The 18936-nt window shown below is 33.8% G+C and overlaps 1 protein-coding gene across 2 annotated transcripts; it reads left to right on the top strand.

The window, feature by feature from the left end:
- Positions 1-1273: 1273 nt before the first annotated feature.
- On the top strand, positions 1274-17911 carry LOC132545146 (transcription initiation factor TFIID subunit 7-like). Of its 2 annotated transcripts, none has more exons than XM_060208821.1 (10): positions 1274-1363; positions 3124-3255; positions 3738-3818; positions 5037-5142; positions 5484-5542; positions 5653-5857; positions 7452-7640; positions 8290-8399; positions 9198-9257; positions 16156-17911. In XM_060208821.1, exons 1-10 carry the CDS (start codon positions 1274-1276, stop codon positions 16189-16191), a joined length of 1068 nt encoding a protein of 355 aa, XP_060064804.1. In that variant the 3' UTR covers positions 16192-17911. The 2 variants fall into 2 exon arrangements, with proteins under 2 accessions (XP_060064804.1, XP_060064803.1); XM_060208820.1 differs by having other exon boundaries at positions 7452-7655.
- Positions 17912-18936: the final 1025 nt, after the last annotated feature.

Genomic DNA, 18936 nt, shown 5'->3' with positions numbered 1-18936 from the left:
GTTGATTTCCCATCATTAGATCATTTGTACATTAATATTTCGTTAGGTTTATCTAAAACTCATATCATTAGGATAGGATGCATGTTGGGGATACATTTCATTCTTCAATACATACTTTTCTGTAGGTACATCAAGGGTATACAAAGTTTGTTATAAATAATCAAATATCACTCTAGTACTATTATTATTTTTATCATCGTTATTATTACATTCTTACAGGCCCGTCAACACATAAAAGTCATTAGGACCATTACGGTAAAACACAAATTATCCAAAAATAAACAAACTTAAAGGTAACAGACAAATGCTAAAATCTTAAATGGTTATATAATCACAAAAGATTAAAATAGTACGTCATAGTCTATTATATAGACCAACATCTTTCAGATAACCTAGACTTTTACAAATCTCGACCGTTTCAAAAAGGGTCTTTAGACTTGTAACGTTACGATAAAAAAATCTCGAGTAGACAGAAGATCAATGCAGTCCAATAAAAAATGTTTAACGGTGAATGACTCATCACATCCTATACACCGAGGATTATCTTCGCCTTTCAACAAATATGAATGTGTAAGGTATGTATGGCCCATCCGAAGACAAACTTCGCCTCGATGGTTTTCTCTAAAGCATGGAGGCCATTCACCGATGATAGATTTTACGGAGTGCAATTCATTATTGGTATATTGATTCCATTCCTCCTGCCACTGAGCTGTTAAAATCTTATTAAATAGTCTAGGAGTTATATTATCGATATGTTTCTTAATCGAGACATGTAACCATTGATGATGATGGATGAAAGTAGATAAAAACTATATAATGCCTATACTGTATGTCTGTACCTTTTGAAGGATTGATCCTTGTTAATCTTCGACACAGTAAATGTATTGCGTCATAAGTAGTGTTCAACAGAAGCTAATAACTCTTCCTCACGTAAATCTCAAACGTATGGTCAATTGTGAATACTTTCTAGTTCATGCACATCTCCTATACAAACATAAAGAATCGATATTTCACGTTATATCACTATAAACAAATCAAAATTTACCTGCAACCACAATATTGAAACGAAATAAAACAAGTATAAAGCATATTAGTAAATCATACTTAAGAGAAGAAAGTATACGTAGTCTTCCAGATTCTGTATTGTGTTTACTTCTTATTATCAGTCATGTTGCACAACTGGGTTATTATCCGGAAATAAAATTCCGTTACCGTTTCTAATTTATCGTAATTTAGTTTAATTTGTGTACTTCCGGTCATTAAAAGTGAAACGATGAGCTCCAAAAATGCACCCAAGAAGAAAGAAATTCCTTCTGAACCAGCATTTGATCTAGAACAGCAGTTTCTCCTTCGGCTGCCACCGGTAAGATTATTACTTTTGTGTTTATTAGGGGGATTGCTTAACTAACAGGTTGGGCATTATTTCCGATACCATGATCACAATGGTCATGATGGTTGGAAATAGAGACCAATATTTAGCTCTTAGATTCAGTTCTCTGATTCACTCTGCTTAACCCATGTAAATTAGCAATGACATCGGTGATATTTTGGAAAACAGTATACATTTTGTATACAAATGCAACACATCCGTGCTTCACAAATGACTAAAGTATCGGATAGCCAACGCTAGAAATTAACCTTAATCAAGTCCGAATTAAGTCCTCCATTTAATCGCAGGGGTACGTCACACAGTGGCACATAACACACGTCACACAGGGGCACATCACACACGGGCACATCCCCCAGCGAACATCTCAAACATCACACAGTGCCTACCACACAGGCACACATCTCAAACATCACACAGTGCCTACCACACAGGCACACATCTCAAACATCACACAGTGCCTACCACACAGGCACACATCTCAAACATCACACAGTGCCTACCACACAGGCACACATCTCAAACATCACACAGTGCCTACCACACAGGCACACATCTCAAACATCAAACAGTGCCTACCAAACAGGCGCACATTTGATTTAATGACCCAAGATATCAAAATAAAAAAGTGGGGAGCTGACTTTCAGAGAGAAATTGCACATGAAAATCAATTGTGTAACTCTATCCTACTATCCTAAATTACAATTTATATGATTAATGCAAGAAAGCTTTGTAAAGTTTGGCACTAGTCCTATACATTGTGTCCATAAAAGTTGATATGGCTTTGATAGCAATCATAAGATGTTGACAGTGCAAATTTGAAAGCCCTGAAATCAAAGCAAAAGAAAGCATTTTGGTGTATCTTCTCTGAAGATTGATAACATCACTTCAAGATTCAAAACTTAGGCAGAAACGCACTCATTTTTGGAAGTGAATGAGATTGACATTATCCAGTGTATTAGACAAATAATTGGTCCCACTGAAATTGTAACCATGGTAAATTTAAGCTGCAATATACTGTTTGATTGTGAGAACTTTCCTTTAGCTTGATTGGTTGAGCATCAGACTAGTATACCAGAGGTCTCAGGAGAGGTTTAAATTCTGGCGGAGGCAGTGCATTACATAATGATTACTAATACATTGAGGTTCGTGTAGGAGGAGTTCATCTCTGGAGGGGGAGCTAAGTAACCCTTTTGCTTACCACACAAATTTCAGATCCCACACTGCTCGGAAATTGTTCCTCTGACCTCCATCTTTATTAGATCAGTAAGAATCTCGAAAAGTTTACCAACATGCATTTCCAACACCGAAACTTTGCTACAAGGAAAACATCTCTCATTTTCTACAAATTCTAAATATACACTAAAATGTATACTAAAAGCAGAAACAACTTTTGTCTTTTAACGTATGTCTCCTATTTACCTGTTGCCTATAGATATTGTTCTAGAGTGAATTGTTGAATTTAAACTTGAACATCAATGATAATGATATCATACTGTTTCAGGGGATTTCTTTTTAGTTGTGTGACATCTTTTTTTTATTGTATATAATCAGTATAACAGTAACATTGAGTATTTAATGTATATTGTTAATATACAGCTGTATCTCAATGGAACATCATGAATGATGATATTGATGAAAGTGATGTACTATATATTTTTAAAGAAAATAATGTATACATTTTGTAAGTAAAAATCAAAATGATATGGGTTGTTTTTATTGTGTTCATTTCACAGGGACCTGCCATGGCATTGCGAAGGGATGTTCAAGCTGGTTCCCTGACACTGAAGGATAAGTTCAGCATTGAGGTGCAGCCAGATCATAGACACTGTATTGTCAGATATGGAAATGAACTATTGTATGCAAAGGTGAGTGGAAACCTGGTTTGTCTCTTCTACATCTTTTTCTCTTTTCATAATGAGGTTTTTACACTGACTTGTCTTGTAACTTTGATTTGTTTCGTGTTTGGTGTTTTGATTAAGAAATATCTTTAAGATTAAGTATATACCTGTGATTTTAATTGCTTCCCAATAACTTCATAGTAAATCAAAATGTAGTATTCATTATTATGTAATGTTTATTTGCAATAAAATGCTGAATGTCCATTTGTATTTAACTTCAGTGTACAAATCAAGGGTCAATGTTGTGTTTTCCAAGCTGGCCAACATTACAAATTGACAATCTCTTTCCTGGAAAGCATACTTGAAAACATTAATATCTGTTTAATTTACACGCCCGTGCTATCCAACTTTATTATTTATAACGAAGCTCTGCAAATAATGAAGGTGTTTACATTAATTTCTATGAATAATAAATGTTTAAGTATATTTGACTTTTGTTGCTTTTTCAGTTGATGGACCTACCATGTATTATTGAATCATTGAAGACTGTTGATATGAAAACGTTTTATAAAACAGCTGATATTTCTCAGGTGAGTACAACATTCATTCACATTTCACAAAGTTTTAGTATTTTGTTGTAGAAAGTGGTTTTCTTCTGACAAAACATGTTTGCAGGGGAGAGAAAATTGAGCTCTGTCTATCCATGCAAAGGCATTTTCTGAACCAGAGTTCTGAAACTTTTCAAGCTAAGTACACAAAATGTTAACAACCAGCTAGTATTCTAGTAGTGCTTTTGCTATGGAGAAGTTCTCTATTTAAATACTTTTTCTCTTACCATGGAAAAAGAAATGCCAAATCACCAGCTTCAATTGTGTAAAGCATGGCTCAAAGGGTGCCTTTTATGGTGGGGGAGGTTTTTTTTCTTGTTACCGTGGAAAGAGATTAGCCACAAAAAGGCAAAACCACAAATTTCACAGTTTCCAGAGCATAGCAGCAGAATTGTTGAAGGACTACCTGAAACTTTGTATACATTTTAGGAGCTAGCACTCTCTTGGTGCTACTGGAAGAGTGTACAGTTTTTGATACTTTTCTTTTTATGTAGTCTGTTAAAAACAACTTCAATCATTGGCAAAGTCTTCCAATTTTATAATTAGCTGTCTTATTTATATATATATCTCATAATAGGTACAAAAGGTTATTTTTTATGTACTCATTCTTTTTGTGAATGATTCCAAACCATACTCAAAAACCTCAATAATAAAAGATTATCTACATTCACTTGTGGAATGGAGTTAATACCTGCTATTTTAATATTGTAAAAAGTACATGTATATACATCCTCAATATTCCAGGAGTTACAATCAATTTCCTTCTCTGCTTCCCTGGAACATCTCATGGCAAAATTGAAGGTTCCATGTGGGACACCTTTTGGACAAGATGAAATGACTACTTTAATCAAACAAATCTTGAGGTTGCAAAACCGTATATTGTAATAGTTTTGAAGTTGGTGTCACTCCTCTGTAATCTTTAAAAGGAGCGTATCAGGCTGTGAGTGGTTGTTTTTTTTTTCTTGGAACCAAGAAAATGACTTCGCTTGTGCCTTCATGTTAACCATGACATGTTCCAGGGATGCAGAGAGAGCGAAAGTGGTTATAACCCCTGGAGTATTGAAGATGATGTATATGTGATTGTGTGTCTTTCTTTTATAAAGAGTGGCATAGGGGATAATGTCATGCTTTGCGATAACTTGTCTGTATTTATTTAATGACTCACTGTTAATGACTTGTTTACCTCTGATCATTATCTAGGTACTAATATGCAGTAACACTGATGAGGACACCAGTCAAGATGAAAATGAAAGCCCAAAAAAGAAAGAAAAGGACAAAAACAAAAAGTATCATTTTCCACATGGAGGTTTGTTCTATTTTTGTGTATGCAAAACTGATCTGGATTTAATAACATAATATTATGATGAATATTCTGATATGTGTTTTTTGGTTCTATAATCTGAAGATATTATTAATTGAGCAAAAATATTTTTACCAGATGCCAGATTTGGTAAGAATTATTCATTCATTGATAAGCGATACAAAGTGTGTAATAGCAATGTTAAGTGGCCATTTTATAATCTAAGATGGTTGCCATACTTTAAAGTAGCTAGACTCTTTTAAGTTGATCGTGAAAGCAAGAGAAAAATCATGATGGGTCAGCTAACTCCAGCTACGAACTGCTAAAAGTGGATTTTATCTTTACAGTGACCCCTCCACTGAAAAATGTCAGAAAAAGAAGATTTAGAAAAACATTAAAGAAAAAGGTGAGAACTACTGATTTTCTGCTATAAATAAGTATTGAATGTTTGAATTGGTATTTGTCTATAGTTTACTACTAGTAATGTGGAAAAATATGTATATATTTATTGTACAGTACATGGAACAACCAGATATTGAGAAAGAGGTGAAGAGACTGTTCCGTACAGATGCTGAAGCCATTAATGTGAAGTGGGAAATTATTGTTGAGGAGGAAAAACCCACAGCTGATTCTAATGGTCAAGGTCAGACAACAATGGAAGGCTGGGTTGGCGGTCAGTCTGGTCAGTGGGATCAGAACTCAGGAAATCTAGACTATGGAAGTAAGGCCAATACATTAGTTTCTACTTGTCTTATTCTGGTCATGGCCCGTTTTCTTTAATTCAAACCGAGTTTTACCTGCCTTACATTTATTATGAAGTCAGCCATGGAGACAGAAACATAAGCTGTAACTCAAGGTATAAGCTTAATACTGGAAATGAAGTAGTATTTAATGAAAGATGTACCAATGAGTGGCTTTATTACCAGACATGGGCTTATTGTTGGATAAATACAGTAATACCATAAAACTTATGTAATGCGTGCAGGTACTTTTTGGGGCTGAAACTGGTGAAAAAATCTCCCATCTCTTGGAGCCAAGAAATTGATCTCAGAATGTTCAGCAGCTAACATGTCAGACCAATGATAGAAAGTCCAAAACTTGAAAGCTCTCTCTTTGGCATTTTTTCTTTTCATTGACTGACTTTTAATTACTTCCTGTTTAATTATAGAGTAGGAAAAAAAAGCCTAATGCTTTAGTATTTCTCGTTTGTTTTCTTTGACCAATTAACCAAGATTAATTTATCTTACGTACACACAATCACCAGTGTTCAGTGTTGAAATCACAGGCACAAGTCATTATCTACCCATTAATGACCAATCCAGGTAATTATGATCTCCGGAAGTCAAGTTTTCCTTTGTGTCTCATTGTCACATCGTGCTGCGCCTGTTGCATGCTAAGACTACCAGATTTTACCTTGACCAATTTTTAAGGTCACTGGAGTTAAATATGTTGAAGTGTTAAAACAACTTCTTCTCAATAACCAAAAGGCCAAGGGTCTTGATGATAGGCCAGTAGCTTGCTTTTTCAACAAGCAATATGTTTGGAATAATGGCATTTGTTTAGTGCATGTATAAAGATTATGATTTCAAGTTTAAAGAAAATGTCATTATGAACCAACCAATGTCTTATATGTAAGCTGTAGTGTAGTTGAGTAATTTATTTCAGGCCTATATAGGTCTTTCTAGTCAGATGACCCTTAACGCTGGTGGGCCTCTTGTTAACCTGTGTAATTAATCATGATTTTGGAACCTACTAGCTTGCACCACAGATTATCCACCAATATTTAATGTGCCAGTAAAGCATACCATATTTATCCAGCAATAAATCCATGCCAGCTGAGAAGCACACCCACCATCCATATCTGTGTCTGTTCTTTGGAATTGAAAACATGTACTAATTCATTGTTGTGTAATAAGCCCACCCCCTTTCTTGTGTTAGAGTAAAGTTCAATGTTGCATCCCTTGGTGTATTGCAGGATAAGTATAATTAATGATTTGTTAAAGAGAAATACATAGTTACAGGAAAGTAAATAATTTTGTTATATTCATGGTTTGATTCATATTGGATTGTCAGAAAATGTACCCTGTATATAATGCTGGTGATTAGAAAGAACTTTATTTTCTTCAAGTGATTGTATAATGATGAAAGTTTTGTAAGTGAAAGACAATTTAAAAACCTGTTTGATGGAGGACTACTTCAAAATTTTGTGCTGATTATAAAAAAAAAATGTTGAAAAGTTTAAACAGAAAACCTCCATTTATTGAAGAACATACTGAGAAAGGATTGACTAATGAAACTGCTTCATTGTTGTACAGATCTGTTTGGGGAGCTGAGCAGCTCAGATGATGAAGAGGAGGAAGAAGAAGAGGAAGAAGAAGAAGAGGAAAAAGATATCAATATCATGGACAGTGGAGAAGAGGATATCTCTCAGGGAGCCTTCATGCAGGGTGTGTCTGCCTTCACCAACAAGGACGACAGCATGTCACAAGACACAGTAGCAGGAGGTGACGCAGATTCTGGTACATTTCTCTTACAATCTCATTTGATTTGAAATCCTTTGACTTAATATATATATATCTAGTATTTGAACACATCCTGTTTAATATGGATCATTTGAAAGCATGAATGGAGATTTTAGATAAATAAATTAAAACACATACCAGGGTATTTGTTAATAGTAAGACCCCACTGACTCAAACATCCCCTATTTGTTGAACTGGTTGCCTTGACCTGACAATGTCCTTTTTTATTTCTTGTTAGTTAACCTCAGATTCTCAAATGTCCTACATTTCTTTAACTAATTTTTATCACCATCACTTCATGTTTATATGATTCCCCCCCTATTCATGGAACAGCTGCCTCCAACTTCAGTGTAACATTTCCAATTTCTTCAGTGTGTTTGTACAGGTGTCTTCCAGAACCGCAGACAATTACAGGATTAACATTAGTATGATTACATACTTGTACTGCCATCTCTTACGAAATTTCAGTGTTTTTGTTGGAGACACTGCCATTATTTTAACAGAAGTTTGTCTCTGTATAACAAATTGATAGAATGGTGACCAGTTGACTTATAGGTCAGAGGTGTTGATGTGTTGGCTCCCAGGCTTATAGAAGGATAGACACAGCTTTATCAGGGAAATTTTTTCACAGTTGAACTGCAGAGTAAGCTGTCAGAACTAAAACGACAAGTTGAGGAGATTCGTCAAAGACGAAAATCAACAGAGGATCGTCTTGCTAAAACTCAGAGCCCTATATTACAGGTAAACTTTTTCATGTGAGACTTAAGTATCTTTAGGTCATCTGACCCAAAGGGTGGATTTCAAACAGATTTGATCAGAAACATCATTGAGGGTGGAGGATCATTTCTTACATTCAGAAATTTAATTTGGCTCCTAGGAACCTGTGGGATGGGGCTCCAAAAGGGAAGTTAGACAAGGGGGGTGGTTCCCCAAATGGGGAAATAAGACAATATTTTGCTTCAAAACATTACATCTTTTTAATGCTTGAATGGATTTCAGTCAAATTTGGTCTGAAGCATCTGTTTCCTGTGAGACTAATAAAAATCATAAATTGGTAATGTACTCCATATCTCTTTCTTTGGTGATGTCACAACGTATATAAAATGTAGTGCTATGAAATTATGACGTGATAATGGAGGCAACAGGAACCTTCTGCCATTCACAGCTCTGCTAGGTCAGTATTACAGATGTGATAACCCACATTGATGTGATGGTGTTATCACACTGATAACAGGGTAGTTAGCTACTACAAGAGTATCTTACTCAAGTGAAAAACCACTATCTTGATACATATTGTAATGGAAGACAAATACAGACCATGTTTGGTAAGCAGATCTAAGTCAGGTGTACCTAGATGACATAGTGTATAAAAAATTTGTTTTATTTATAGAATATTGGTAGTTATAAAGTTTAATAGTTCAGAAATAATACTTTCATGACCTTAAAAACTTAAAATATTTTTAAATTCGAAATGTTTCTAAATATTTGAAATTATTTAGATAACCTCTTTTAACTGTACAAAGGTTTTGTATATTTCAGCAACGAATACAAGCTATTTTAGACCAAACGATTGAGGAAGAAAATGAGAAAGGACAAGAGGTGAGCATTGATTATGTTGTATCTGCAAGTAATCAAATACAAGCTTGTTCAAACCTATACCTGATCAATGTATATATTTCACTGTCATAAGATTGTACAAATCACTTTTGGACTTTGGTGCATTGTCACTTTTACAAAATATTTTGTCTGTGTAGAGCCTTAACCCTAGGAGGCAACTGGGGAAATCCAAACTGATTGAAAGAAATGTCTAGATTGGAAGTTGTACTAGCCCCATAAGAAAGTACTTATTGGGATGGGAACAATCTCAGATTTTATATGTAAACAATGTATAATATTCTTGGCGTTGAAGAAAGAAGTTTGTGAAAATAGCTGTCCTTGGTTTTGAGAGATGAGGTTTGTTAGTACTATTTCTCTAAAAGTATTAAATCCTGTTTCTCGTGCAATGTTGTCTTGGGTCCCTAAAGCAATCACAATTTTATGCTATTCAGTTGGACAACAGACGGACAAGTATCATTTTAGAAACACCAATAGTTGGTACATACCATAGGATTTGTTGTATTATTTACAGTTGTCTATACAGTCCCTAAGAGGAAGGAGAAAACAAAAATGAAATTGGCTTAAAACTGATGAAGATCATGAGCTATTTTTTAAGGCTTTTTAGGGCTAATAATTAGCCCAGTGCCTAATTGAAATTGTTTCACATTAAAGTGAAATTTCCCAAATTTGTAATTTATTGCTGAAAATTTCCTTTCCAATTCACCAATTTCTAGGTCTCCTGAGACAAAATATGCCATGTATACACAATTTACTAATGCCTGTAGCATGCTAGGATGAAGGGCTACCAAATTTGGTAATATGAATGACATTGACCCACTTTCAAGGGCACAAGTATCAAATGTCTTAAAATGTTTAAACAATTTCTTCTCAATAACTAAAAGGACCAGGGTGCTGTGTAAGGCCTGTAGCAGGCAAGGATGTAGGGCTACCTATTTTGTTAATATGGATGACATTAACTGACTTTCAAGGTCACAGGTATCAATTGTGTTAAAATGTATAAATGACTTCTTCTTGATAACCAAAAAGCCCAGGATGCTGATATTGGATCAACTTTCAAGGTCACAGAGGTCAAATGTGTTGAAATGCTTAAGCAACTTATTCACAATATCCGATTGGCAATGGATAGGACTTGATATTGGGCCTGGAACTTGCTTTTTCAACAAGCAATATGTACGGAGTAATGGCAGTTGTGTAGTGCATGTATAAAGAATATGATTTCAAGTTTGCGGAAAATGTCTTGATAAACCAACAATGTCTTCTGTGTAAGCTGTAGAGTATGTGAGAAATTTAATTCAGGCCTATTTGGCCTCTTTCATGAGTAGGTCTTTCTAGTCAGATAGCCATTAAGGCCAATGGGCCTCTTGATTAACATTTTAAATTTTAATTTTCTGCTTGTCCGAGAGCTACACTTCTTCATATATTTTTGATCACCAAGTTTTACGTATTTGGTTACTTGCTGTATTAGATCGTATATAAATGTAGCAGTTAGATTACGAGTCACCAAGTGATGATTGATTATGTCTAATATCCAGTGCCGTGTATTCAGAGTTAAAAGTATATCTATGATGCTGTGAAGATTATATATTGAGAGTAAACTAGTAGGACATTATCAGTTATCACAAAGTGGCTGTCTGTTTTATCATTTCACACATATATAGCCCAAAAATAACTCTATACAAAACACACATTAACACAATATTCAATTTTAACTGTATGTCAGAACTCGTAAAAGACCTTTAAGTTCCTTCTGTTTTCTTTTTTGACATCTTCCTGCATGGCGTTATTTAACACTGGAAAAATGTCATGAGCTAGATGTGAAGGAACATAACTGTTAAGTGATAAGCAGATAATTATATAGAATTCAGTTTATCATTCTTCGTTTTAACTTGCTATCAGTATTGTTCAAACATAACAATAAAGAGATCATGTCCAGTCACAAGAAGTAAATGAAAGCACAGAGAATCATATAATATTGCAACCATAGTAACTTCTGTTGGTAGTCATGTGATGTGTGAAGCCAATCAGAAAAGTGTTACAAAGATAATTGATATTTATAGTCTGTAGACAGTTTTCTTCAAAACTAAGGTAGCAGGAAACAGTTATTTTGCAGTTTCTGAAACTATTGGTCATGTTTGAGATATACAGGTATAGCAGTTTGGTTATCTAAAAAGTACGTCATTACATGTATATATATTTATAAACTACATAACAGTTACATTAATAGTAGAGGGAAAAAATTTGTGTAAATAAAAAATTTCCTCTGGTTTCTGACATGTGATTGCCATGGTTACCAACTGAAAAAATGCAAAAAATGTGAAAATACTGCTAATTCCAACCTAACACTACAACCTTATAGAAGAAATTTATTTCTGAACACCTTTCTTAATATCAACACAGTTATGGTAACAAAGTACTTACATTTCAGCAAGTTCCAACCTGGAAATCTTAATAACATGACCACATCTAAACACTTTGAAAATTTCACTTTAGATTTTAGACTGGTCAAACACTAATCTCCAACACAAAGCTAAAATATTATTCTGAAAAAAATGAAATCCTACATTGTCCACTTGAACATGACAAGACCAATTTTAGCAAGGATTTATTTTTAAGATTTTAATTAAAACCTTTATAATGGGGTAATCTAATGAACAAAAATATCACCCATGGCCACACATAGAAACTGCGTACTGCTACCTAACATTATGGATACTCCAAGTCTTTCTGTCTCTGTGATTTTTTTACTAGTGGTTTACATGATTGCTTTTGTCAGCAGTTGCAGCAAAATTGCATGCTTTGTCAAAATAACAAATTGAATTTGAAAAATTTCCATCTGTTGAAATTATTTATTAATGTATTTTGCATTTGACATAGTAAAACTGTGTATTATCACCAACAATTCATGAACTATCAGGAACCATTCTTTTTGGAATTGAATTATTTAATTAGCATGCTATATCATAATAAAATGGTTATTGACTTTTTAGGAGGTGAATATTTATGAAGTATTGATCAGGTTAATGCTGACAGTCATGTTATTGCAAATATCAAAGTGATAATGATTTATGCTCCCACCATGAAACAGAGCCCTTGGCCATCATAACATCATTGTTTGGTGTCTGTTCATTTAGCCTCAGATGGATGGAGATATTAAAGTGAAATTTATAGTGCTGTTGTACAGTGAGAATATGCAGATTGCAGCTCATTAATTCACAGCTAGATGTAGATAATAAAATTTGATGTGTAGTTGACAAAATGTACAATGAAAATATAAAGGTCAAGGTGATGTTCGCTAATATTGACTTTTTTTAACAGAGATTTGGTCCGTGGAATCAATTACCTTTCATTTTCTCAGTGGTTTGATAGAAATATTGAATATGAATTTGGAGATTTAGTTGTATTGTTTCCATCAAGTCAGTCTTTAGATAACTTCAGCCATCACCCTGGACATCTGGTACCAGTTACAGACTGACAATTCACAAGTACAAAGACTTCAGAACTGTCACTGGTAGCTTGCTAAGGGTTTTGCATCTAAGATGATAAATCTTTTATATGTACTCACCTCTCAAAATATCAGTAACTGTAAAATATTATGATGAATAAGTATTTCGTATTGAAAATTACAACACTTGATTTGAAATGCATGTCTGCATATGGCATTACATTAAACCTTCAGATGAGGAATATTTCAGTAAGATATCTCTCCTGTAGGAAAAATCCAAAAATGAAGGAATTCCATTTTCTCAATTTCTCACTGTTTGACAAACTTGGAGTTTTCCTTATAGGTAGCTATAGATGTTTTACTGGAATAATCTATCATTTTCAAAGCAAGAGGACCAACCAGTGGTGTGGTTCTTTAATGGACTGACATACGCATGCTTCTGATTGGTTTGTGTTCACTTACCCATAGAAAATATTATGTAAATGAGTTCTTTTTCATAATCTCACACCACACATTGGTTAGCTGCTGTTTAAATTGTTTCAGAGAAAATTGTTAATCTGAGAAAGCTCAACCAGTAACTTTTGACGTAGACATAAGTAAATGAGTTTCTAGTTTCATTGATGAATATCTGAAAAATTTAAATCAAAATCATACTTTTTGATACTATTTAATGTATGATATAGAGATTGAAATCCAACATTTGATCAGTGATCAATATACCATCTATAATATAAAGGGTATGTAGATTTCAGTACATAGTGTAAGAATATGTTTAAATCAATTTAAGGACTTTAGATATAAATGATAATCCACAATTCAGATATTTCTCCTAAAGTGAAATTAAGTGTGTGCATGTTTTTTTGTTGTTTTTTTTTTGTTTTTTTTTTCAAATACTGACATCTGTGAATGTGATTGTGTTTAAAGCATGAACTCAGACTGCTACAGCCAAATGTCACAAAGAAATAGGACTAAATTTGTCACAGAATAACAAATACAAACAAAATCACTTGTCTATAATTAGCATTGTCGGAGATATATTTAGCAACATAATCGCTGCTGCCTAATTCTTAAATATTTCACATACTAATCTGCATATTAATAATTCTTGGAATGTTACCATTATTTGTAATGCATTAGCTAAGTGGGTTCCCTTTATTTATAATGTTCTTTCCATCACAAAAATACAACTTTATCACTGCAGGTCTCGGATGTGGAGGTATTAGATGTATTAGGGATATTAATTTGTTAATAACCAAACCTGTAACAGGAACATAATTGCAATGTACCTTTGATCTCTTTGCTATAAAATAAAAGGAATCACTCCATATTTATAACAACACCATACCTGATAATAATCCAATTAACTTTGATAGAAGTTTCAGAAGAAATCACAGCAGATTTTATAGCATTAATGTCCCATAATAAGCCAATCCCCCTTTGAGATAGGGGACTAGCTTCCTAGGCTTTTTAAAAATTGATCAACTTCAATTCTGGCGTAGCTTCTTCCTGATTGGTCAGATTTCTTTTGTCTGAAGCTAATCAAATTGCTAAACATAAATCTTATAATTTGTTATGAAAAGGCCTAAGATTGCATAGAGCTTAACCTATGGGTTTCAAATGTAGAGTGTTACAATGGCGGTATCTTATCACAGATTAGTTAGTCTCATGGTAACCTATTCTAATACCCTTCATACGGGGTCGTGTGCTGTGCATCCGTAAATGATTTAACACTTCCGACTTCTTCTCAAAACCCCCAGATCCAATTTGAGTGAAATTTTACAGAAATCCTTCCCTGGCCTAAGAAGAACCGAAATTGTGAATTATATGGTCCCCACCCCCCAGGGGCCTGAAAAACTCAGGTTTGGTTTCAAAATTCTTCTTCTCAAGACCCAGATATAGTAGAATCAATTACACTTCATGAATGGAAGCATCTCGAGGTGCTTTACCAATATTGTGAATTTCATGGCCCCAGGGTCTCAAATATCCTCATGGGGAGGGGGTAAAGTGTACTATAGTTTATAGAGGAAAACTAGATTTTTGAGCATAATTTGTTTAATTTACATTGGAAATATTTCAAACTTGGTTAGAATTATGAGTGATGGATGACGGCTTGTTGAACGCTGTCTGAAAGCTTTACTGTCAAAAGATAGGAAACACTTGTTACAGTTATCTACTCCTCACCACAACTACCATCTGCATCACGGAAACAACTTCTTAGTAAGATTTCATTCAAAGTAGTAAAAATAACCCTGCTCCCTGCTGAAAATTTTTGTAGTCAGATAATGGTTAAGGCCTGTGGGTCTCTTGTCTATAATTGACCTGCTTTAGAACTTTTTTTTACAGGAAGCCTTAGTTCTTTTAGTTTTTAACTTTTAGACTTGTGCATGTAAAGTGGTTGTATTTTGAATAGATAACTAGGCACTAATACCTTTCAGGGCCTATTTGTTTTGATATGTAGGTGTAAACTAATAACTAATGGATGGTTTGTCTTAACACCACCAACATAAATGTTTAGAATCAAAACATATATAAGTGTGTACAGAATGCAGTATGACACTTATATATCAAAGTATATAGTAATCACACCATAGATTTTTAGTTATCTTGCAGATAACTCAGGTACAGGTATTTTAGTACAAGTTATCAAGAAAATATTTCATAATTTATAGTATTATATATAATATAATATATAATATGCTATTGTGGTAACACAATTACACACTGCCATCATTTCTGATCTCTTATGCAATAATCAGTTTCTGATTAAGATGCCATCTACATCTATTATCTAAAATGTGCATAATTCAAAAAGAATATAACACAACAGTTTGTTTTGTTTAATGACTGGGCAAAATCTGTTCTAGAACCTGGGTGCCTTTAAGTGAAATATTGAAATCAAAGTTTTTGAGAATTTGATATATAGAGATATAGTAGAGGGTTTTGATCCTTCTGCCTTAATTCTTGGCTTAAAGTTATGGAAAAATGAAAAAGCTGAAATGATGCAGTAATGCTTCCAAATAGAAGAGATAAAAATTTGTCACCCAAAATGTGATTAGAACAAATGTACAGTATTATACAGTAACACTTTACTTTATTTCATGAACTGATAGGTGAAACGAAGGGAGGTAACTTTATCTAATGTACTGATAGGTGAAACGAAGGGAAGTAACTCTATCTCATGTTCTGATAGGTGAAATGAAGGGTAGTAACTTTATCTCATGTACCGATAGGTTAAATAAAGGGAAGTTACTCCGGGAAGTCAGACTGATAAATCTTGTACTAGATAACTGTACAGAAACTTTCACCTGAGTTTGTCTGTTGCATCATTATCATTTGCCCGCCATATCCATAGTGTTGCTGTAGTAGATTTAGTGTTGTCTTGTTGCTTTTTGTGTGTAGGTTAGTTGATGTCTATTTTACTTATCTTTTTTCTATCAGTATGAAATACTATCTTCAATGTTGACGCAGAGCTGAGGTTGGATGAGGATTAATAACGAAGAGGATGTGTTTCCACAGACATTACTGGACAAATGATGAAGGAATATTTCTTTCATAGAATTGTGAACTTATCTGAACATGTGATCAACTTCTCATCACTGTAATCACGGAATACCAGCAGACATCATTATCTTAATGTCTCGTAGATCCCACATACATATTTTCCATTGTGTATCAGACATGACAATTGATATACAGATCATCATTATACTCTACATTAGGAAAATCTGACGACCTCCCGTAAAGGGTCAAATTTAAATGACCTTCAAACCAAACAATCAAAATGCTACTGGCAAAATCTCTTACAATAATAATCGAGTGTCCCTAATCTTGTCCACACAAAGATAGCTGTGCCAATAGCAAACCTGGCTGAAAAATCATGTTTTATTGTAAGCATTGAGTTGATCTGAGTGTGGTCCTAACCACTGTCAGATATTTATAACATAGTGCATAATGATGATCTGTATTTAAACCAGATTGTGGTATAACGTCTTACAACATACAAAATTACAGATGATCAACATAATTTGATTGTTTTTGATTCTGAATGGAAAATGAAATAGTTTAAAATTGATGTTGGATTATAATTTTTGTATTTATATGCTCTTAAGAGGTAAGGGATGTGCGATTGCAAATTATGAATACAAGCATGCAAAAATTCCGTAATCAACAACTTCACTTTGTAAATATTGGAAAATTATAGCTGTCCTGTTATCAAATATACCTGCCCCAGGTATTGTGAAAGTTCAAGAATTTCTTTGATTATGGAAAGAATATGAATATGACATTGGGTCATGTTATGGTATATTCTGTGTGATCTGTACATCAGTCTGTTAACCTTTCCTTGTTAGCTCTCTCTTACCTGTATTTATGATCTGATTTTCATGAAACTTTCTTCAAATATTTCTTACCAAATTAGAACAAGATCGCATTACAGAATTTTGTGATTAATTTTAGCAAAGTTATGTCCTTTTTATTGTCAAATATGGGCAATTCTTTACTGAAGTCTTTTTGAATTTGGCAATGAAATAATGCACATAAAAATTATGTAGCAAGTTTCATTAAAATCAAAGTACTGTATATAGATAACAGTGCGAGAGAGTGGAAAAGGAAAAGGAAATGGACAAAGAACCATACAGTATAAAAATGGAGTTGGGTGAAAAAAAGTATAATATTAATTCAACATCCTTGGCTCTTGTATGCCCAGGCCAAACTTCAAAGTCATTCAAACAGTGAATTTTAACCTTCATGCATTTTCAACACATGCTCACAGTATTGATAGAATTTTAGGTGGGACAGGGGTATGTATCATGCTCAGGGGTATGTATCATGCTCCCACTTGATGTTCTCTTGTTCAATGCATGAAAAAATTACTGCCGAAAATTGCAGTTGTAGCCAAACCTTTAGATCTATAGGTATTTATTTCAGAAATATTACCCAGTAAGATTGGGCAAAATTATGTTTAAGAGTGATCTTGTAGCCTAAATTGGAAACTATTATATTAGGCTATGTTGCTAATTTGTGTGTTTGAAGGATTTGATGCTAATTTGTGTGTATGATTGAATTGTTGCTAATTTGTGTGTATGATTGAATTGATGCTAATTTGTGTGTATGATTGAATTGATGCTAATTTGTGTGTATGATTGAATTGTTGCTAATTTGTGTGTATAAATGATTTATTTATCTTTTACCTGTATGACTGTTGTTTTCATTTGTGTGAATGAATATTACATCTGTATGAATAAATGTTACATTTGTTTGAATAAATGAATGTGTCATCATTTTGAGAACTTATACAATCCCAAAATTAAAAAGGCAAAAGGAGAGACCCAATGGAACATATGTATGAAATTTGAGAGATGTCCATTCATTACTTTATAAGATAGAGGGAGAATACTATTTACTTGGCAAAATCCAAGATGGCATATGAGAAATATCTATACAGTACTTCTTAAGAAATCGTGATAACAAACTTTCAAAATCTAATTCTAAGATGACCGTCTGTCGGCCATTTTGTTTTTCTGATCAGTTGAAAAATCAAATGGATACAACTAGGGACCAAGAGGAAACTAGATATGAAATTTAAGAAAGATCCATCCAATACTTGTGAAGAAATATCGAAAACAAACTTCATTGAAATATAATTCAAGATGGCCGCCTTTCGGCCATTTTGTTTTTCTGATCAGTCCAAAAATTAAATGAGCACACCTAGGGGCCAAAAGAAACCTATGCATGAAATTTGAGAAAGATCTGGACAGCAGTTCTCAAGAAATATTGATAACAAACTTTCAAAGTCAAAATCCAAGATGGCCGCAATCCGGCCATCATGTAATTTTCTGATCACTCCCAAAAATACATGGGCACAACTAGAGACCAAGGGGAACCTACATATGAAATTCAAGAAATAGCGATAACAATCTTCATTGATAAAATCCAAGATGGCTGCATGGAAGCCATTTTTTTTTCTGATCAGTCCTAAAATCATACAGGCAAAACTAGTGACAAAAGGAAACATAAATTTAAGAAAGATTCATCTAGTACTTCTTAAGAAATAGTGATAACAAAATCGTTTACAGACAGACCATGGATGCAGGGAGATTTGAATAGCCCGCCATCATCAGATGGTCCCATCACGATGTAAAACATTTATAAGCTTTATAATTATGTAATATTTCACTGATCTGTTTCCAAATGGTTGAACAATTTATACCATATCAATAT

The sequence above is a fragment of the Ylistrum balloti genome, unplaced genomic scaffold (assembly GCF_031769215.1).
Source record: "Ylistrum balloti isolate Yb309-2 unplaced genomic scaffold, AGI_CSIRO_Ybal_v1 Utg369830, whole genome shotgun sequence".
Lineage (NCBI taxonomy): Eukaryota > Metazoa > Mollusca > Bivalvia > Pectinida > Pectinidae > Ylistrum > Ylistrum balloti.
The sequence above is the reverse complement of the archived record's forward strand: the minus strand, read 5'-3'. Positions and strand labels throughout refer to the sequence as shown.